Source organism: Strongylocentrotus purpuratus, unplaced genomic scaffold, assembly GCF_000002235.5.
Source record: "Strongylocentrotus purpuratus isolate Spur 01 unplaced genomic scaffold, Spur_5.0 spur5_scaffold_12, whole genome shotgun sequence".
Taxonomy (NCBI): domain Eukaryota; kingdom Metazoa; phylum Echinodermata; class Echinoidea; order Camarodonta; family Strongylocentrotidae; genus Strongylocentrotus; species Strongylocentrotus purpuratus.
The window spans coordinates 16,333,230-16,351,375 of NW_022145597.1; the positions used below are offsets into that span (position 1 = coordinate 16,333,230).

The following is an 18,146-nucleotide window of genomic DNA, read 5'->3' on the forward strand; positions in this document are numbered from 1 at the left end:
ATCTTCCAAGGATATCAACCTCGTTTTAGAGGTAACTGTTACTGGATTTTTTAAAAGAAAATGTAGAAATTTGAAGTCCAAATACTTTGTTTATCAATCAAATTCTTGAGCTGTTTTGTACCATGGAAATGGTTAGAAGAGTCAACTGTGTTCTCAAACTTTTCAAAGTACAAATTAGATCAACTGAATTGGCTTTTTAATGACTAACTGTGATGAAACATGAGCATGGGTTGGTGTCATAAATTTTCTTTAAATCATGATTTGCAAAAAGGCCAATATAAACTACAGGGAATTTATAGTAGATTCCAACAAGTTCATTCTTTTTTAAATTCTCAGCCTCCTCATACCACTAGAATGCAATTTGCTCGACCTTTAGTGTATGTCAATATCACTTTATATGTAGATGTCTTGACATTAAGTAAACCATGACCTTTGAAAGCTGCACTTAATGGACAATATATGGAAGATGGTTGTTATACACAAATCCCATACCTGCCATCATTTGAAAATAAGAATTAGGAATTTCTAGCACGGTATGTCTTTGAAAAAAAGAAATCTGTACCCTTAACAGGCGTTAACTGGCAATACGCGGTAAATCTGTACCAAAAAGCCAATACAAATTTGCTGCTCGATCATGCAGCTATTCAATGCACGCAGTACGTGAACTCTCAAATCGCGGCACACGATAAAACAAGCTTAGTTTGGCAACAACCAAAAAACAAAACAAAACAAAAAACATTAACCAAATTCTTGACTCTTTGTAAGGCTGGGAAAATTGGGAAACAGGTACCGGTATCTAATTGTGAGTTTTTTAGCCACAGCCCTATAACCCTTTGACTATTAAATTCTCTCATTCTAATAGAATTGAATACAGGGGGCACCCGTTTCCCGTAGGCAATGAGTTAATTTTCAACCCTGGACCTAACATCGAACCCTATAACCTAGCCCTATAAACCTAACTCTATAACCTGACCCTATAACCTAACGCTAAGCAGAAAGTTTAAAACCTCAATGGCAACCCTCTCTCTCATACTCTATATCTTTGACAAAATAAAGCGTGACGCAAATTATGCCAGAGCAATGTACATGTAGGGTCACTGCCTTGACCATGAACATGAATTCCTTGACCTTTATTGGACAGTAGGTCAATATAATTTCATCTGCAGTAATCATTATGACGTGAACGCAATATACACTATGAGCTTTAAAAGCAGCACTCCCCCACGGAAAATGTATGGAAGACAGTTGGAAGGAGTTTGTTTGGTTCTACAATGCGTGCTCAGGTGAAAATGGTCCCTAAGTTAATATCGTAAAAGATAGAAATCTAAGATGTAAAGGTGGCCGACAGAGAGACATAGAAAGGACCTCCATGTTCAAACAGACACAGTAAGTCATCAACGCACACTGGGAAAGAATAGCAGTATGAGGAAGGCGAAAAGGGGGGAAGAAAAGAAAAGAAATACAAGTACACAAATGTGTGTGTGTGTTTGTCTCTCTCTCTCTGTCTCTCTCTCTATCTCTCTCTCTTTCGCCCTCCCTCCCTCATTTCTCTCTAAAAGTATGTCAAAGACTTGAACAAGTAGCTCATAAAGATGAATTACATTTTTTCCCTCAAGGAACGAAATCTGAAACTTAAGGAGATAAAAATTAAAACACACACAAAAGTCACTTTTTGACTGTTGTCCCTCTTCCACTCTCTTTCTTAGGATGATCAGAAAGGGAGAAGGGGTAAATTAATCGCTTGCTACGATAAGATCTCAAGAAAAAAAGGCAAACACATATACAGCTGAAATTCAATTTCTTATTGCCGTCTCTTCCTCTTCATCTTTCTGAACAAGAAAACGATGGAACCCGGGATAGAGTGGAGGGGAAAGTAATCGCTCATAACGATAAGATCTTCGTCAAACATCACGATCGGACCTCCTCGGCAAAAGTTAAGAGCCACTTAGCGTTCTTCCTGTCCGCCTTGAGGGGATGAAATGAACGGCACAAACTCTTGTCCGAGGGTTTGATCAAGACAACGAACGCGGGAGACTCTCGGGATAAAGTGCTGTTTTATATCAACAGTGCGCCACTTGATATTGTAGCTCATACTAGACAGCAGCATGCAACAAAGAGCAACATGAGAATAATGATTTTACTTCTTTTTTTAACAAATCCAGACGGCACATTGATGCTGAGGAAATGGGGTGCATTCTCCTCCCCCCTCCTCCCACCCACGCCCACACACACACACACACACGCACACACACACAAACACTCAAAGGAAAAATAATCATTACTTTTTTGCATTCTGAAGCTTCAGAGTTTTAATATAAGATATAATGCAGTAAGTACGATATCTTCAACAACAAAAAATGTCGACATATTTTTTGAGGCATATGTCATTCTTGTTCATGTTGCATAGAACTCTAGATTGATTACATTAAAGCTGTCACAAATCATGAACTTAGAGCCAGAAGGGCATTGAATCATCATTTAAAAATGAGTTGATGCCCTTCTGGCTATAAACATACAGAATAATTAAGCAGTGCATGTAACACGAATGTGTAACAAGAAGAGAAGGTCATTCCCCCTTGCAACCTCATTTTATCGATCTACCATCCAGTCGTCTTCCAGAACAGTGTCCCCCAAGGCTCTTAACTGTCACCACTTGTCTTTTTAATCAATAGACCAACTGAGGATGATGTCATTTTGCTGCTGACATCTCATATGCCCTTCGGCAAGAAACTCCTTCCTCCTTTAAAGGCTGGCAAGAGTATGTTCTTCATAGAGAGACTGGCTTTTTTCAGCTTCATTGAGTTTGTACAATGAGGCCCATTCGTGTTTGCTGCACAGGGTTGTCACAATAAAAGGATATCAGAATCTATGTTCATATCTTCATAAGATGATACACTAGAACCGGTCTTGATTAATTTGTGAAGGCTATCAGGCCAAAGGTCATGCTATAAGGGTCATGTCTTCATTAGATGATACACTAGCTCAGTTATTCTTTCTATTCCATTTGTAAGGGCTATCGGGCCTAAGGTCATGCTATAAGGGTCATTATGCTCCAAGGTCATATCTTTATTAGATGATACACTAGATCTAGTCATGTTTCTTTTCCATTTGTAAGGGCTATCAGGTCAAAGTTCATGCTATGAGGGTCATGTATCCAGTAGATCATACAATTCTTCCATCGTTAATTGCTATTATAGGGCATCTGCAACTTTTTTTGTAAGGATTATAGGCATAAGCTCATACTGTAAAGGTCATCAAGAATGAGTTCACATCTTCATCAGATGAGAAACTCGATTCATTGGGGTTTTTCTAATTTGCAATTACTTCCTGGTCATAGGGTCATCCTATGTGGGTCATAGGGTCATCCTATATGGGTCATAGCATCATCCCATGTGGTTCATCATGATCAAAGTTCATATCTTCATTAAATGATGAATTTAGTCCATTTCTTGTTACTTTGACCTTCGTAAAGACTGTAAGGTCAAATGTAATACTTAAAGGTCATCAAATATAAGTTCCTATCTTCCCATCTGAAGATAATGAATACATTGCCTTCTTCTCTTTATAAATCAGGATTTTTCAGTTCATAAGTCACACTAAAAAATTCATCATATACAATTAAATTCATATTTTCGCCAGAAGATATATTCAATCCATATTTTGTGCCTTATCCCTTTGCTCAGACAAGTCATTCAATATTAGTCTTCATATGACAACACACTATGTCTAATGTCTTGATTTCCTTCCTTTATAAGAAAAAACTAACATGTTATTGATGATATTATAAATTTCATCAAAACCTAAGTTCATATCTACATGTACATTTTATAATCGATATACAACTTTCATTGTGATACGTATGAAATATACATGTATGTATCACCTTTTGATTTCGTCAAGATTTTTATTATTTATTTATTTATTATTTATTATTCTTCCTCGAATTTTAGAGAATATTTTTCTCTTCAAGTATGTTGAATTTGTGATCAAAATATTATTTTAGGGCAGTTGTTTGATGTATATGGGGAATGTTAAAAAAAAAATTACATTATATATTTTTTTTAAAACGTATTTTATGAAGAAAAAACGTAATACCTTAATTTGGAGGAAAAAAAACAGAGTAATTCCGGGAAAAACAGAATAGTTGGCAGCTCTGTTATCACCTTCAACTTTTGTCATTGTTGGTCCAGTTTCTCAGGTCAAAGGTCATATTGCACAGTTGATTATAATCCAGGGTTAATATTTTTTATCTGATAGCACTTTTAGGAGAGTATAGACTTCAGCTTCGTTGGAAACTTAATCCATTCTTTCATCATGAAAAGTGTTAAAATCCTCCAATTGTTTTTTTCGTATCAATAACTTTCAAATGCATTTGTCTTGCAATGGAAGATCTGTGGCCTAGCTAGCACTCTATTGCATTGACCTGCTAAAATGAATTAAGAAAACCCGGGCAAGGTTTCGGTTACGATAAGCAGCCCTGAGCAAGAGGAAAACAAAGACGACCATCGATTTCTGTCTCATTTTACACTGATGCAATCTAATGGTCACAATTCGGTAGATATGATGAGATGAAAGATGAAGTAAATGAATGGGAAAAAGGGGGAAAAGACAGAGGAAGAGTTGAATAAAGTTGGATTGTGATCATGCGATTGCATCGTAAAAGATACTATATGGAAGCCATAGGGCGGATTCACAGCTAACAGCTTCTCAACCCAAGGACAAAAGCAGGCCAGAACTATGAAAATCTAGTCCATACATGACACTGCATTCTGCCTATAAAAATGTAGTGGCAAAAAAGAAACATTTCACTTGAAAATAAAAAAAAACAAAAAACAACATAAATATGAATAGCAAATGGAGGTGGAAAAAAAATATTTAGAGAAATTTGAGACATACATTAAGATTGAAGCAAGAGATAATGACTAAAAGGATTACAGAATAATGTGCTTAAAAAAGTGATGAATAAAAAAATGTGTAAATATGTGATTAGTGATTAAAGCGGAGAACGAGAGACAAGGGGAAAAGGTAATATATCACATTTCCAATTATTTTAATTGCTGTAAAACACGGGACAGATATCATCCTAAAATGAAATTCATTGTGGAAAATTTGAAGGATCAACTATCCAATGTTGAGAGTTAGGAAGGCATTAAATTCAGAATAAATAAATGGATTCAATGCCCTTCTTGCTTACCAGCAGACAACATAGTCACAGACATCGTAATTTTGAAATATACACAGTAGAGAGAAATAGGTCGTGACAAGCACCCAGTCAGAAAGCAAATAAAAAGCAGTGACAGGATACATCGTATACATGTACTAAACACAGACAAAAAAAGACAATTTTATTCACCTTGTCAGTGGAATTCAAAGCCTAGATGACCACTTTATATTTCCTTCAAGTGAGCTTCAGATATATGCTATTTAGAGATTTCTCAGGGGAAGGCCATACACTGCAGCTAATTTTAACAACAAACAGGAAACAGTTTCTTTTCGCAGATACGAGGGTTGATGTTTACATTTTTCTCCTTTTGGCATCTTTTTTTTCCCCATTCCCCTAAGCTAATTTTAGCCACGGGAAGTTAAGTATAGAAGACATAAAAGAATATTCTTCCTTCGACATAAAATCCTTCACGCTACACATTTGGTGTGTTTGTGCGACTATTTTCTCCACCGCAAGCACCAAAGTTAGGAGGCGGTGAAAACACGCAGACAAAGGAACATTTTCCCACCGGACGGGCATTTGCTTTTTTCCCCCCTCTCCTACAAATGTGTCTTCCGGTTGAACGCCATTCCGGCACAAAAGCAAGATGCGGAAATCAGGACACCGTTGGAAAGAGACGTGGGAGGGAGAGGGAAAGGGAGAAGAAGATGGTGAAGAAAGGAAGAGGATGTGGAGAAAACTACTCACTACACTGGACTTAACCCAATTTATCGCAGAGCTGAAAATCGCTTTTGAAAAGCCAAGGTGCATTTCTTTGTGGGAAAGTAGGGTAGAATCTGTTTATTGGTAGAAACTAAGAATGGAAAAATGCAATTTATTTCTGCTCATACCCTTACTTTGAAGCAGAAAATGTTCAAGGCTGTCCATCATATGTTGGGGAAAAATACAGGTGAATCTTAATTGCCTGTCAGATTACTTCATCTTCTAAAGTTTAATTCAAAGAATTACAAATGTACCAGTATCACAAACAAATTCACTGCACATGTAACTTTACACTATGTCTAATTTTTTTTTTGTATTCATTGGCATTAAAAATAAGCTACACATGTTTGAATCTTGTATCACAGAAATACTCTGTACAATATTCTTGTTTCACATTGCTTTCCAATGTTCAATGGTTACTTCGGAATACCACCGAACATATCTCAAACTCCTCAATTTCTCTTCTCTTTTTTTTTTCTTCTCTTTTACAACTTGCATCTTGAGCTATATAAATATGGTATATTACTGTTATTATTCAATCTTCAGCAGATTTATCATACTTTTCGGCTTACAAAACCCTGAGAGAATATGATTTATTAAGGCCATCAGTTCTCTCCTCCATTCACCGCAGAAAAGCTGCTCCAAATCAATAAATTGCTTACGATTCCTCCTTCCTCTCTAAATCTTCTCATTATCTATTCTCATCAATCACACATTAAGAAATGAGAGAGGATAGAATCAATTTCATGATTAAATCAGTTTCCTTGCCACTAACAGCCCAGAAATATGTGGTTATTTGCTCAATTTTGACTCCCTCTGTCCCTCTCTCTCTCTCTCTCTCTCTCTCTCTCTTTCTCTTGTCAGGCAAAGAGGCAGCACAACTTGATGGATATTTCCCCGCTCTTGCTTAATTCTCTTTCTTTCTATCTCCCCCTCTATCACTCTCTTTCTCTTTCTCTCTCTCTTAAAGCGAAGAGGCAGCACAATTAGATGCATTCCCCTCTCTCTCTCTCTCTCTCTCTCTCCCTCTCTCTCGCAAAGCAAAGAGGCAGCACAATTTGACGCATCGGCGGGCTCGCATCCCGGCACGAGACTTGTTAGCTCAATTCATTACCGCTAAGACACAAATCACGGAAGGAGCTGACGTGACTAGGCCGTGGGGACCCCATGATTGAAAGTTAGGTTTCCCGTCCCGGCTGCTGCAAAACTGGAAAGTGCCTCAGGCCGGCACATCCGGACCATAAATCAACACTCGTCAATAACGCTCTCCGCAACTCATTATATCTTGTAGGGTTGCGGGAGGGAGGGGGGGGGGGGGATACATACGATTGTGTGTAAATTGTCCACAAAATAAATTATTAGAAAGCATGCCTTTTTGCTTGAATGTACAAGTGAACATGTAAAGTGCCAATCAGCCAAAACCAATACACTTTATCTATCATGTTTCAAGAGCCATAGATATTAATTATATACTATGGTCTATATATCAGGGGTGATAGTGAGCACTAAAAAATAGGTTTTTGGTTTTCCCCTCAACCACGCCCCCCCCCCCCCTTGAGTAAAAAAAGAAAGAAGAGGATTCACGGGGGGAAAATGGCGTCTAACAACATTCCCCTTTTCGAGTAAGAAAATTGAGAAAATTGGGGAAAAAATAGTGCAAAATAATAGGGAAATAAAGGGGAAATCGGGATAAAATAGGGAAGAAGAAAAAAAATCTGGTAAAAAAAAATAAAAAAAAAAAAATCGGGAAAATTTTTAAAAAATCAGAAAACCAATTTAAATCGGGTTTTTATTAGGCCTGCTATATATACATGTAGATCACTTCCAACATTAGGAAAGGAACATTGCATCCTATTGCATCCTGCAATATGTTGATGGCTTTCCACAGAAAAAAAGCAGAACAATATCCAGCAAACAGATCCTACAATTTTCCCCTCAATTTTTGTTTGTGTCTAAATAAATAAATTTTCATTTCATAAATTCAAGTTTGGAGCTAATTTATGCCCCCCCCCCCAAATTATTTTAAACTTAATCCACTTTCATTTATTTTTTTAATAGCATGTTTCACTGATTTAAATTTCAAGAGCAATTGTATTCATGAGACATTGCTACAGGGCTTTTCTTCAAATGTGAATGAATTGAACGAGAACGCTCCCATGTAGACAAGAATTCAATCTTCTCTTTAACCGGAGAACCAGATAAAATCGACTATTTCAATGTATCTAGAGTATGGAGACATAGAAATACAGTGAGCACAGGCATCTCGTCTATACACCTGTCTGTTAGTAACAACATCTCTGGCCTTAATAAAAACAATAGTAGATGGGACACGGTATAGATTGAAGAGAGAAGAGGCCAGAAAATGAAAGAGAGGCCTAAAGTGAGGTACGCTGGGAAGGGCTTGTAGGTATGCATGTGCATGCACATGATTGGATAGGAGATGTGATTGAATGAAAGAGAGAGAGAGGGGGAGAGAGAGAGAGGGGGAGAGAGAGAGAAAGAGAGAGAGAGAGATAGAGAGAGAGAAAGAGAGAGAGAGAAGAGAGAGAGAGAGAAAGAGAGAGAAAGAGAGAGAAAGAAAGAGAGAGAGAGAAAGAGAGAAAGAGAGAGAGAGAGAGAGAGAGAGAGAGAGAAAGAGAAAGAGAGAGAGGGTGGTAGAGAGAAATATGAAGAGAAGGTAGAGAGGGAAAGAAACAGGGAGGGAAACAGAGAAAGATGGAGGGAAAGAAACAAGGAGGGAAATAGAGAAAGAGGGAGAGAAAATTGGGATCCAGCAGGGTTGAGGGACAGAGAAAGTAAAGAAGAGACAAAAAGAAAGAGGAAATAACTGGTATACAAAAGAAATAAAGAATATACATATTTGACAGTATCAAAATTGATGTATTAGTAAAAAAAAAAATTAAAAAAAAAAGACGAGCTGCCAGAAATCAGACAAAGAGAGTGAGGAATCTAGTTCCATCTCAACCACAGGGGTGTAAAATAAAACTTCCTCTGAGAGTCCCACAATGGACACGATGAGGTTTGAGATGGAGGAGAGTCACCATTACTTCAAGATGAAAGAAGTGCGAGGTACCCCTCTGCCGGATGCGGGGTGGTGGTATTCAGAAACCTTTTCATCATCTCCCTTGCAGACGTAATCCAATCCCTGCTCTAAAACCCGGCAATATCCGTCGCGCCCCGGCTCCGTCAAAGACCCGGAAACGCAATCATCATCTGCCACTGCCCCGAGGAATATGCGTTCCCTGCGAACACAATCACTTGCACGGCTGGCAGGCGAGAGCGCAACTGACGACGGCGGCAACCACGCAAAAATTAAGTTGAAGAAAAGCCTAAACGATGGTGTATGACAAGTCATTTGCTGCGCTAGTAAGCCGAGGGAAATTACGCGTGCAAATCGCTTCACGTGTGAATTGCTCCGCTGGGGGTAAGGGGCCTCGGTTGAACTCGATGAACTGTAAACAATATTGGGACGAAAGCGCCACGGTGATAGATAATTTACAGCAAGATGATCTGGGTTATCTCTTTGTCTTTCCTGACTGGTCCTTCTTTTCTTTCAGACGACACAGTGACATTTGGAAGTTGGATGTCGTGGAAGACATGAATGTAACGGTGGTGGGATATGAAGAACAAAGGTTTGTAGCTAAATTTGGTGTTTCTAACGAAACACCCCGAGACAATTTGTCACAAGTCCACATGATCAGTAATCTAATTTGTTGTTGGATAACATTAGGGCAGTGACATTGACATATGCTTTTCTTCTTTCTTTTTTAAAAACTAATTAATTTTTGATGAAAATTTAAAGGCAATGAGAACATAACTAATGTTAACAAATTAACATATATACTTTGACACATTCTCCACAACCTTCTTGCCCTTAACAGATGATATATGAGCAAAATCACAATTTTACTTACCATAAATCATAAATTAACAAGGTATATGGATCATAGGAGAAAATGATATTAACACGTCATTAACTTAGAGACTTCAACTAATCCATGAAAAGAATCAATTTGAGGCTATTTATGTACATGTACATGCAGCATGCTACAATATATACTTTACTACTTCTACTACCCTTGAGAAGAGATTACGGCTTACCATGCTTCGTGAAGCCCCGTCGACATGTCCAGAGCACTAATGGGTATCTTGACCTCGCCGATGAACACGTCGCCTGATAAACCAGATACAGAGTTCCACAATGCAATTCTGCAAAAGAAAAATATGAGAAATAAACATCTCTTTGAACATTATGTACAAATTGAATTTCTGAATTTTTCTTCTATGAAATTTTTAATAAATCTTCACTCACCGCCATCACCATCATCATCACCTCTATCATCATCGTCATTGTCATCGCCATCTTCATCATCATCATCATCATCATCATCATCATTACCACCACCATCATCATCATCATCATCATCATTACCACCACCATCATCATCATCATCATCATCATCATCATCATCTTCTTCTTCGTCAGTGCCATCTTCTTCTTCTTCTTCTTCTTCTTCTTCTTCTTCTTCTTCTCATCATCATCATCATCATCATCATCATCATCATCATCATCATCATCATCATCATCATCATCATCATCATCATCATCATCATCATCATCATCATCATCATCATCATCATCATCATCATCATCATCATCATCATCATCATCATCATCACCCTCACTACATGTACCTCCTTCTCCCCCGCCACCACAATCATCACCATCCTCACCTTCAACATCAACATCATCAGTCACTCCATAAGAAACAATGTTAAGTTAAATGTTAATTGAATAGACTTGCATGGAAGAGCTACATGTACCACTCCCTTTCCAAAAAATATGTATTCCATCACCGTACTATGAACAAAATGTACAAGTAGTAGTCAAGGACCCAAGAGAAGCATGAGCATTGAGCGATGCCTATACGCTTTCTTTCAACAAGTTCATTTCATATTTTCAAAGTCCTGCATCGACGATCCTCACTTCTCTTCTGACTTGTTTTGAAACTTAAAACTCAATCACGCAAACATCCACCACTTACTATGCACCACAACATCTAATTTCCCCACATCCATATATACATGCTACATGCATCAGAGAGCAAACATGAAACACTTGTCTACAAGTTGCAAAACAAAGTCATTTCAAATTCAAGATGCGGCTGTCTCCTCCTCGACGCGGGTGAACTCTTGAGCATCTCGTGTCTTGTTGCTACGGTAACAAGCAGAGCTACACGTCCGAGCTTTACCTCGTTCTCGGGTCATTGGGCTGAATTTGTAAGCTAGCAATTGCTCTTGAATGCTTCCCTAGCAAACATTTGCTTTTAATTTATCATGTTCCACGAGGTAATGTGATAAGGAAACTTGAACAGTCTGGTTGGGCGTTGCAAGAAATTTGCAATCAATTGCAAATCTCCCAAATCAAGCGTAAGTTTGGTTTGCAAATTTGAATTAAAAAGAGAGAGAGAGAGAGGTGGGGGGGGGGAGGAGAATAAAAGATAGATCTAGTTAACTTAATTTAATTGTTAAAACTTTAATCCAAACAAAATCTTAGCAAATTTAGGAGACTAGTGGGCATTGCAAGAAAGTTGAGTTGCAATCGATTGCAAATATCAGTTGCAAATTTTGCAACTTGCAATCAACCGCAGCTTTCTTGCAACGGCCCAAATGTATGTACTTTCAAGGGTTCAGTATAGTTTAAAACAGAATTAATCCCTGTACACTGTCCAAATTTGCTGCAGAGTATTATGATCATACTGCTGTTAAATGTGATATTATAGTTTATGGTTGAATAATATTTGTTAAATGCCCTAACCAGAGTGAAGTGTAAGGTATCAATAACAAAAAACCTCAGAAAGAAAATCAGACAACTGAAGATGCATTCATGGGTTTTTTTTTCCCGATAGATCTAAAAAAAATATTTAAAAAACCATATTTTGAGAGAAATAAGTAACTTAATGTTTTTATATTCATATATATATATATATATATATATATATTCACTTGATGTTTCAAACAATTTTGATACAGAATTCACGACAACAACAAACATATAGGTATAAAAACATAACAACTTTTACAAATGTTTACAACATCAGTATCAGATTCAGATTAAAGATTTTGAGCTATCAAACGATGGTCACCGCGTCCCCCAATCTTTTGTAATCTTACAGACATGTACGAGATCTCTGCATTCATCAGCCAAGAAACCCACATTTTATCACATTGAGCATTGTCAAACATTGGATATTTGACTCCCGGTTACAAAGCAAAGTCATCTCGTATGCCAGACGCGATCGTTTTTCTCTTGGGGGAAGGACTCGTTGCATCTCAAGTACGATCCCTCAGGTTTCTCTGACTCCCACAAGGAAACACTTGAATGTTGGCCAGAAAATGATAGAAAATTGGGTCATCTTTTTCATTTCTTGCATCACGGTACTGTCGCAAGTGAATTTTTATGATGGGGTCTTCACAAAATGATCTTATCTATCTATATGTGGACCGTGAACAGTGTGGATAACACAAACTTGCAAGGGGGATAAGAAAGCAGTCTTTATAGGGCGGTTATCTTAATGTTACTTATTCTAAAGAATAGTCTAAACATTTCTAAATGATTATTTGATCTTTGTACAGTGTATAATGTATAAATGTATACAATTTCACTTTCATCATCATTATCACCATCATATTTTTTTTCTTCATGATAACCATCATTAGTTCGTCATCACTACCACTACCATCACCAACATCATCTCCACTACTAATATCACAGGGAAAAATATACTTTAAACATTTTTTATTTTGTTTTGCATTGAACTCTATGCAATTTTGGGGGGCTCTTTTGTGACTTTCGAGGGCTCTTTTTGGCATTTCGGGGGCTAATTCGCCCGAGCCCCCGTGTATTTTTTCCCCTGCAATATCATATTCACCACTGCTTACACCACTACCACTACAACCATCGCCATCGTTATCATCATCGTTATCATCATCATCATCATCATCACCACCACCACCATCACCACCACAACCACCATCATAACCATCACCACCACCACCACCATCACCATCATCATCACCAACACTACCATCACCATAATCCTCATTGCAATCACCATCACCATCAGCACCATCGGTAACCTCAAACCAAAGAGCAGTGTAAAAAAAATAGTAAACAGGGGCTCTTTAAGGATTTAGTGTTGGATAAGTGTGATTTTCCAACAGTGGTATTAAATCATTTTTATTGTTTTTTACTGGAGTTCTTTCCAATTTACTAGAGGACTTCTGGAGCTTCTGAGAGCTAAATCCCATACCGTTACATGTATCTTTTTTTCTGCTGCTAACAAGTGTATGAGACTCTTGATTCACATTACAAAGAATATTAATAATAATACTCAGTTTTTATAAGGCGCTTAATATTAGAATCACTATCCAAATCACTATCACGTTCCAAACTTGGAGATTATTACCCCGGCTTTAATAGCTGTGCTGCCATTACGGTGCTCTAGCATTTCAAAGAATTAATTCCTGCCACGCACCCATTTACATCACCTGGGTTGAGTGTAGCAAATGTAGATCAATGTCTTGCCAAATGAATTCAAATTACAATACAATCATAACTGAAGTGAGCTCTTGCTACACCAACCACGAGCTGTCCGAGACAGGACTCCAGACCCCAACCTTAAAGCACTTGGTATGCGAGGAGCGACCGTCATCAACAAATCAATGTCCTTGACATCGAGGTACTCCCTCGCTTTACGAGTACATCTTCAGAAACATATCACGTCAGGCAGGAGGCAGGAGGGCACTTCAAGCTCATTGAAAGGGGAGGGGTGGGAGGACCTTGATCCCTTGGGCTGGAGCTACGTATATACATGTGCATGTATGCACCAGAAACATGTTACATAATTTGAGACCTCATGTTCAAAGACAAAAAAATGCATGCATGCCAACATTTGAAAATCAGAAATCTGTACAAATTATGCTATTTTCAACAAAAAAAGAGGAACAATCCTAACTCTCCTATTCAATACTACAGACAAATTTGTACAGGAAGAGGAACACCTGCATTAAAATAATAATTATCTTCTCCCAAAAAGAGGAATGTTCCTCTTTAATCTGAACAGTTGGCATGTATGAAAAATGTATATGCAGGAGTGGTGAATGATTTAGCCTTGGAAAGCTCCAAAATAGCTTTGGGAAACTCAAACAAAGCCTACGGGGGTGTTTCACAAAGACTAAGATGCCCCTGTTTGCTCTCACCGTTTACTGGCATTGCTCTCTCAAGGGACGTACAAGTCGTGATCACAAATCTACAGAATTTACATTTTTGTTGGATAGTTCATTATTGAAGGAAAAAAATATCATCTAAAGATCATAATTGAGGGACCAATAGGGAGAGCAGCCAGTGGCATGAATGTCGATCTTAGTCTTTGTGAAACACTCCCCTGGTAATATTAAAATAAAAGACTGAAATATCACTGAGAAAATTGCACTTGTACAACACTAAATCCTAAAAGGGGCTCCCACAAACAGTAAAGTATTTTTGACACTGGGTACAACTGCCATGATCCAGGCAATTTCCACTTCCATTTTTAGCAAATGGACTTCTATTCATGAAGAGGATATACACAACTTTATTTCAAAGAGAATCAGCTTCTCGGCTCTGCAATGCAAAGGTCGGTTTCTGGTGGGTATACTTCTGCAAAAAATATATATATCAATATTTCAACCACAATACCAAATATTGATCCAGGCAATTTCCACTTCCATTTTTATCAAATGGATTTCTATTCATGAAGAGGATATACATGTACATGACTGTTTTGGAAGAGAATCGGCTTGTCGGCTCTACAATGCAAAGTTCAGTTTCTGGTGGGTATACTCCAGCAAAAATATATATATCAATATTTCCATCAAAATAACTGATTATTTACCTGAGTTCTGTCTTGCAGATGTCTTCTTCTGGTGGACTAAAATGATTCTTCTCAACGTAGGAATTATTCTTCTGCAACTGCAATAGCAATAATAAAATAGTTGGGGGATTAAGAATGAGAACAAACTATGACTGTGGCAGATACACATGCACAAACACATAACAAGCAATTTCAAATTAAGGATCTGATGTAAAACAAGAAATTTCACTTACAAAAAAAAAGTGTTTTAAATTAATGAACATGCCCCAAGTTATTGAATAACCATTGACAAGACACTTATTCATTGTAATTTGCAACAACAACAACAAATTGCCACAAAAAGAGGCTGTCGTTCACATTTGCAATGGTTTTTTTTTTATACAAATTCTGGCTTAAAGGTACTTAGTAACATTGTGATGGTTGATTTCACAAATCTGTTGAATCAGGATGCAAAACACATACAATTATGTTTGTATGTATGGATCATCCAACTACGATGCCCCAAATCCGAAATTAATTCACGCAATATGAACATTTTTAACAAAGTTCAACGGGTTTTCGAACGGGCGTCGATGTGCGGCGCTTCTGAATCTAAATTCTCCCAACCATTTTTGAAATTTCCCACCCGTTTTTCCATGAAAAAAGACATAAAAACAGGCTATTAAAAATCTGTCAACACTTAAATGTCTGGAATGGAATGTAGAGCTATTTCATTGCTTTGTGAGATTTCCATTCACCTAAAATGTAATTTAATTGTAATAATATAGTTGGGAGAATTAAGGAATCGATCGGATCAGTTTTTCCCAATTTGTACCATGAATAATGGTCCGTTTTCGCTCAAATTTTCAGATTATCTTTAATTGTACATCTAGCATTGAAGTCACTACCTTAGCACCACTATCTCTCATTTTAACAATGTTACAAAGTCCCTTTAACAGTATTGAGCAATTTAGGAGATATGACAATGATGGATGAAATGAAAGTCTTGGGGGTCACCAAAATAACCACTAAAGAGTAAAGAAAACAGGAAATCCCCCACACAAAAAAAGAAATACGAGAATAAAATAGTAATAATAACATGTTGTCAATTGTCAAATAACTGAATACCTAAACTTAAAAATACATTGTTGTGTATAACAGTAAAAAAAAAAAAAAAAAAAAAAAAGAACTTGCATTTAAAAAAAACATAAATATTCAAACAAACAAAACTATATTATGAAGATGTGGAAATTCTTTGAATTTGTGACCTGCCCTGTATCTCTTATAACCACTCAACCCCACCTATTGAAACTTATGTAAAGGTTAAATGCCTCTTTCCATGCACTCTGTGAATTCCAAGAACTCCCCATCTTCATACGCCGTAGCTTGCTTGAACCATAACAGAGGCAAACCGGTAATTTGTTTTCCTCCGACTGTCAAAACTTGGCTTTAGCGCCTCAATCAAAATCGGATTTCATGGATCAGCCGTTTGACTAAGTGATTCCCTGGATTGCCGGCTAATGTAGGCAGAATTGGTATTTACTCATACAAATCGAAGGGATTCACGACAGATAATGGCTCAATGCAGCTGTCATGAATTTGAGGAATGGAGGAATGGAAATAGTGGTTGTGGAAAAACAACTTGCTTTCAGTGAGTTAGCGTCTTGCTCTAGTTTGTACAGTTCAGCTCTTCTTCTCCTTATTCCTTTTTACTTCTCCTCCTTCATTTTCTTCTTCTTTTTTTTTTTTTCTTTGTGCTTTTCCTTTAATAATCATCATCTACTACTTTCCTTGCAGTGTGTACATATTTCTAATATTCATTCCCCCTATAACTTAGATACAAAAAACTGTCATTCCTATCAATCTTGTCCTATTTATCCCCTCTTTCTCTTTCTCTCTCTCTCTCCCCCCTCTCTCTCTCTCTCTCTCTCTCTCCATCTCTCTCTCTCTCTCCTGCCCCTCCACACCCTCCCCCTCTCTCTCTGTCCCTCTCTTACACTCTTTCTTCCCCACTCTATCATCCTCTCTCTTTCTGTGGCCTTCCTTTCAAATCCCCAGGACAGCGATGCTTTTATAAACAAATTACCCTGGTTCGCTTAAATCTTCCCTCCCACAATTATGAAGCAAGATTTGATTAAAGATTTATTCAATTATTGCTGATGGTGAAAACTGCCCTTAGCATGTGAATTAAGAAAGGTATGTAACAACATTATTGCATAGCTAGGGAGAGGGAGAAAGAGAGAAGGTAGAGTGTATTGAACGAGAGAGAGGTCAAAATTAGTTGTTTTGTGTGTTGGTGAGAAACATGGCGAGATAGACGGGGGGGGGGGGGGGGGGGGGGGGGGGGGGGGGGGGGGGGGGGGAGAAGGGGGAGAAGGAAAAGAGAGGAAAGAGAGAATGACTGTTAAAGAAATAAATGTATGTCAAGAGAGTAAGTTGTATGAAGGCACGTGCATATGGGGAGGGGGGGGGGGGGAGAGAGAAACTGCCCCATTATTGACCCAGATAATCAAAATATAGTAATTACACAAAAAATAATAAAATTGTAACATAAAATATAAAGGGAAGTGATTCACATGTTTAAACACACACGCACTCGCACTGGCACCCCACACACAACATACATGTACATATATCCAACTCAATGGTTTAACAAAAAAATGAAACTATACTGTTTAAAGCATTCCCCCCTCCTTCCTTCCTTCCCCGTTAAATGAAATCATGTCTATGCCACTGTGCGTGGGTGGGCATTGAGGAGGAAAAAAATGCGGTTTTATGAAAAGAGAAAGAAATAAAGAAATGAGAGGACTGTCCATCGTCATAGCCATGGGGTAATAGGATAAAGTCTCTAGTTATCATTTTCTCATGCTCTTTTATCTCCCTTTAGCATCAGCATCTATGGGCAACGACTCGGCTATTTCCTTCTAAAGAGAAGGCCGACAAGGTCAGGGAAAGGTGAAGAATACTTTTTAAGCTGTCTCATTTTTTCTTGACCATGGTTTCTTGCCATGAATACAATTGATCTGCTCTTGAAGAAGCTCTCATAGTCATTTCAAATATTAAAGACCCGTAAAATAGAGGGAAAGTTTCAAATTCCGAGGCCCTTACTTCACATCTACCACGGATCGCTTATATGAATCCTCTGATAACACTCTCTGATTTGACTGATCATGGCGATGGTGATGATAATGATGACTGGGAGAAGAGTGTGTGGATTTGTGAAACAGAATAGAAATGGCGAAGAGGAAGAGATTTATAATAAACGAGTGAAAGTTTCAAATTCCGAGGTCCTTACTTCCTATCTACCATAGATTGCATAACCAAAT

The 18,146-nt window shown here is 37.8% G+C and overlaps 1 protein-coding gene across 1 annotated transcript in view; it reads right to left on the reverse strand.

Moving 5' to 3' along the window:
• The window catches only part of LOC763344 (ras GTPase-activating protein 3), a 98,183-nt gene that overhangs the window by 29,612 nt on the left and 50,425 nt on the right, over positions 1-18,146 (reverse strand). Inside the window, exons 7-8 of the mRNA XM_030981942.1 lie at positions 14,863-14,939; positions 10,028-10,135 (exon numbers count right to left, since the gene is read on the reverse strand). Coding sequence (XP_030837802.1) covers positions 10,028-10,135; positions 14,863-14,939 — 185 coding nt within the window. The remainder of the gene's footprint in view (positions 1-10,027; positions 10,136-14,862; positions 14,940-18,146) is intronic.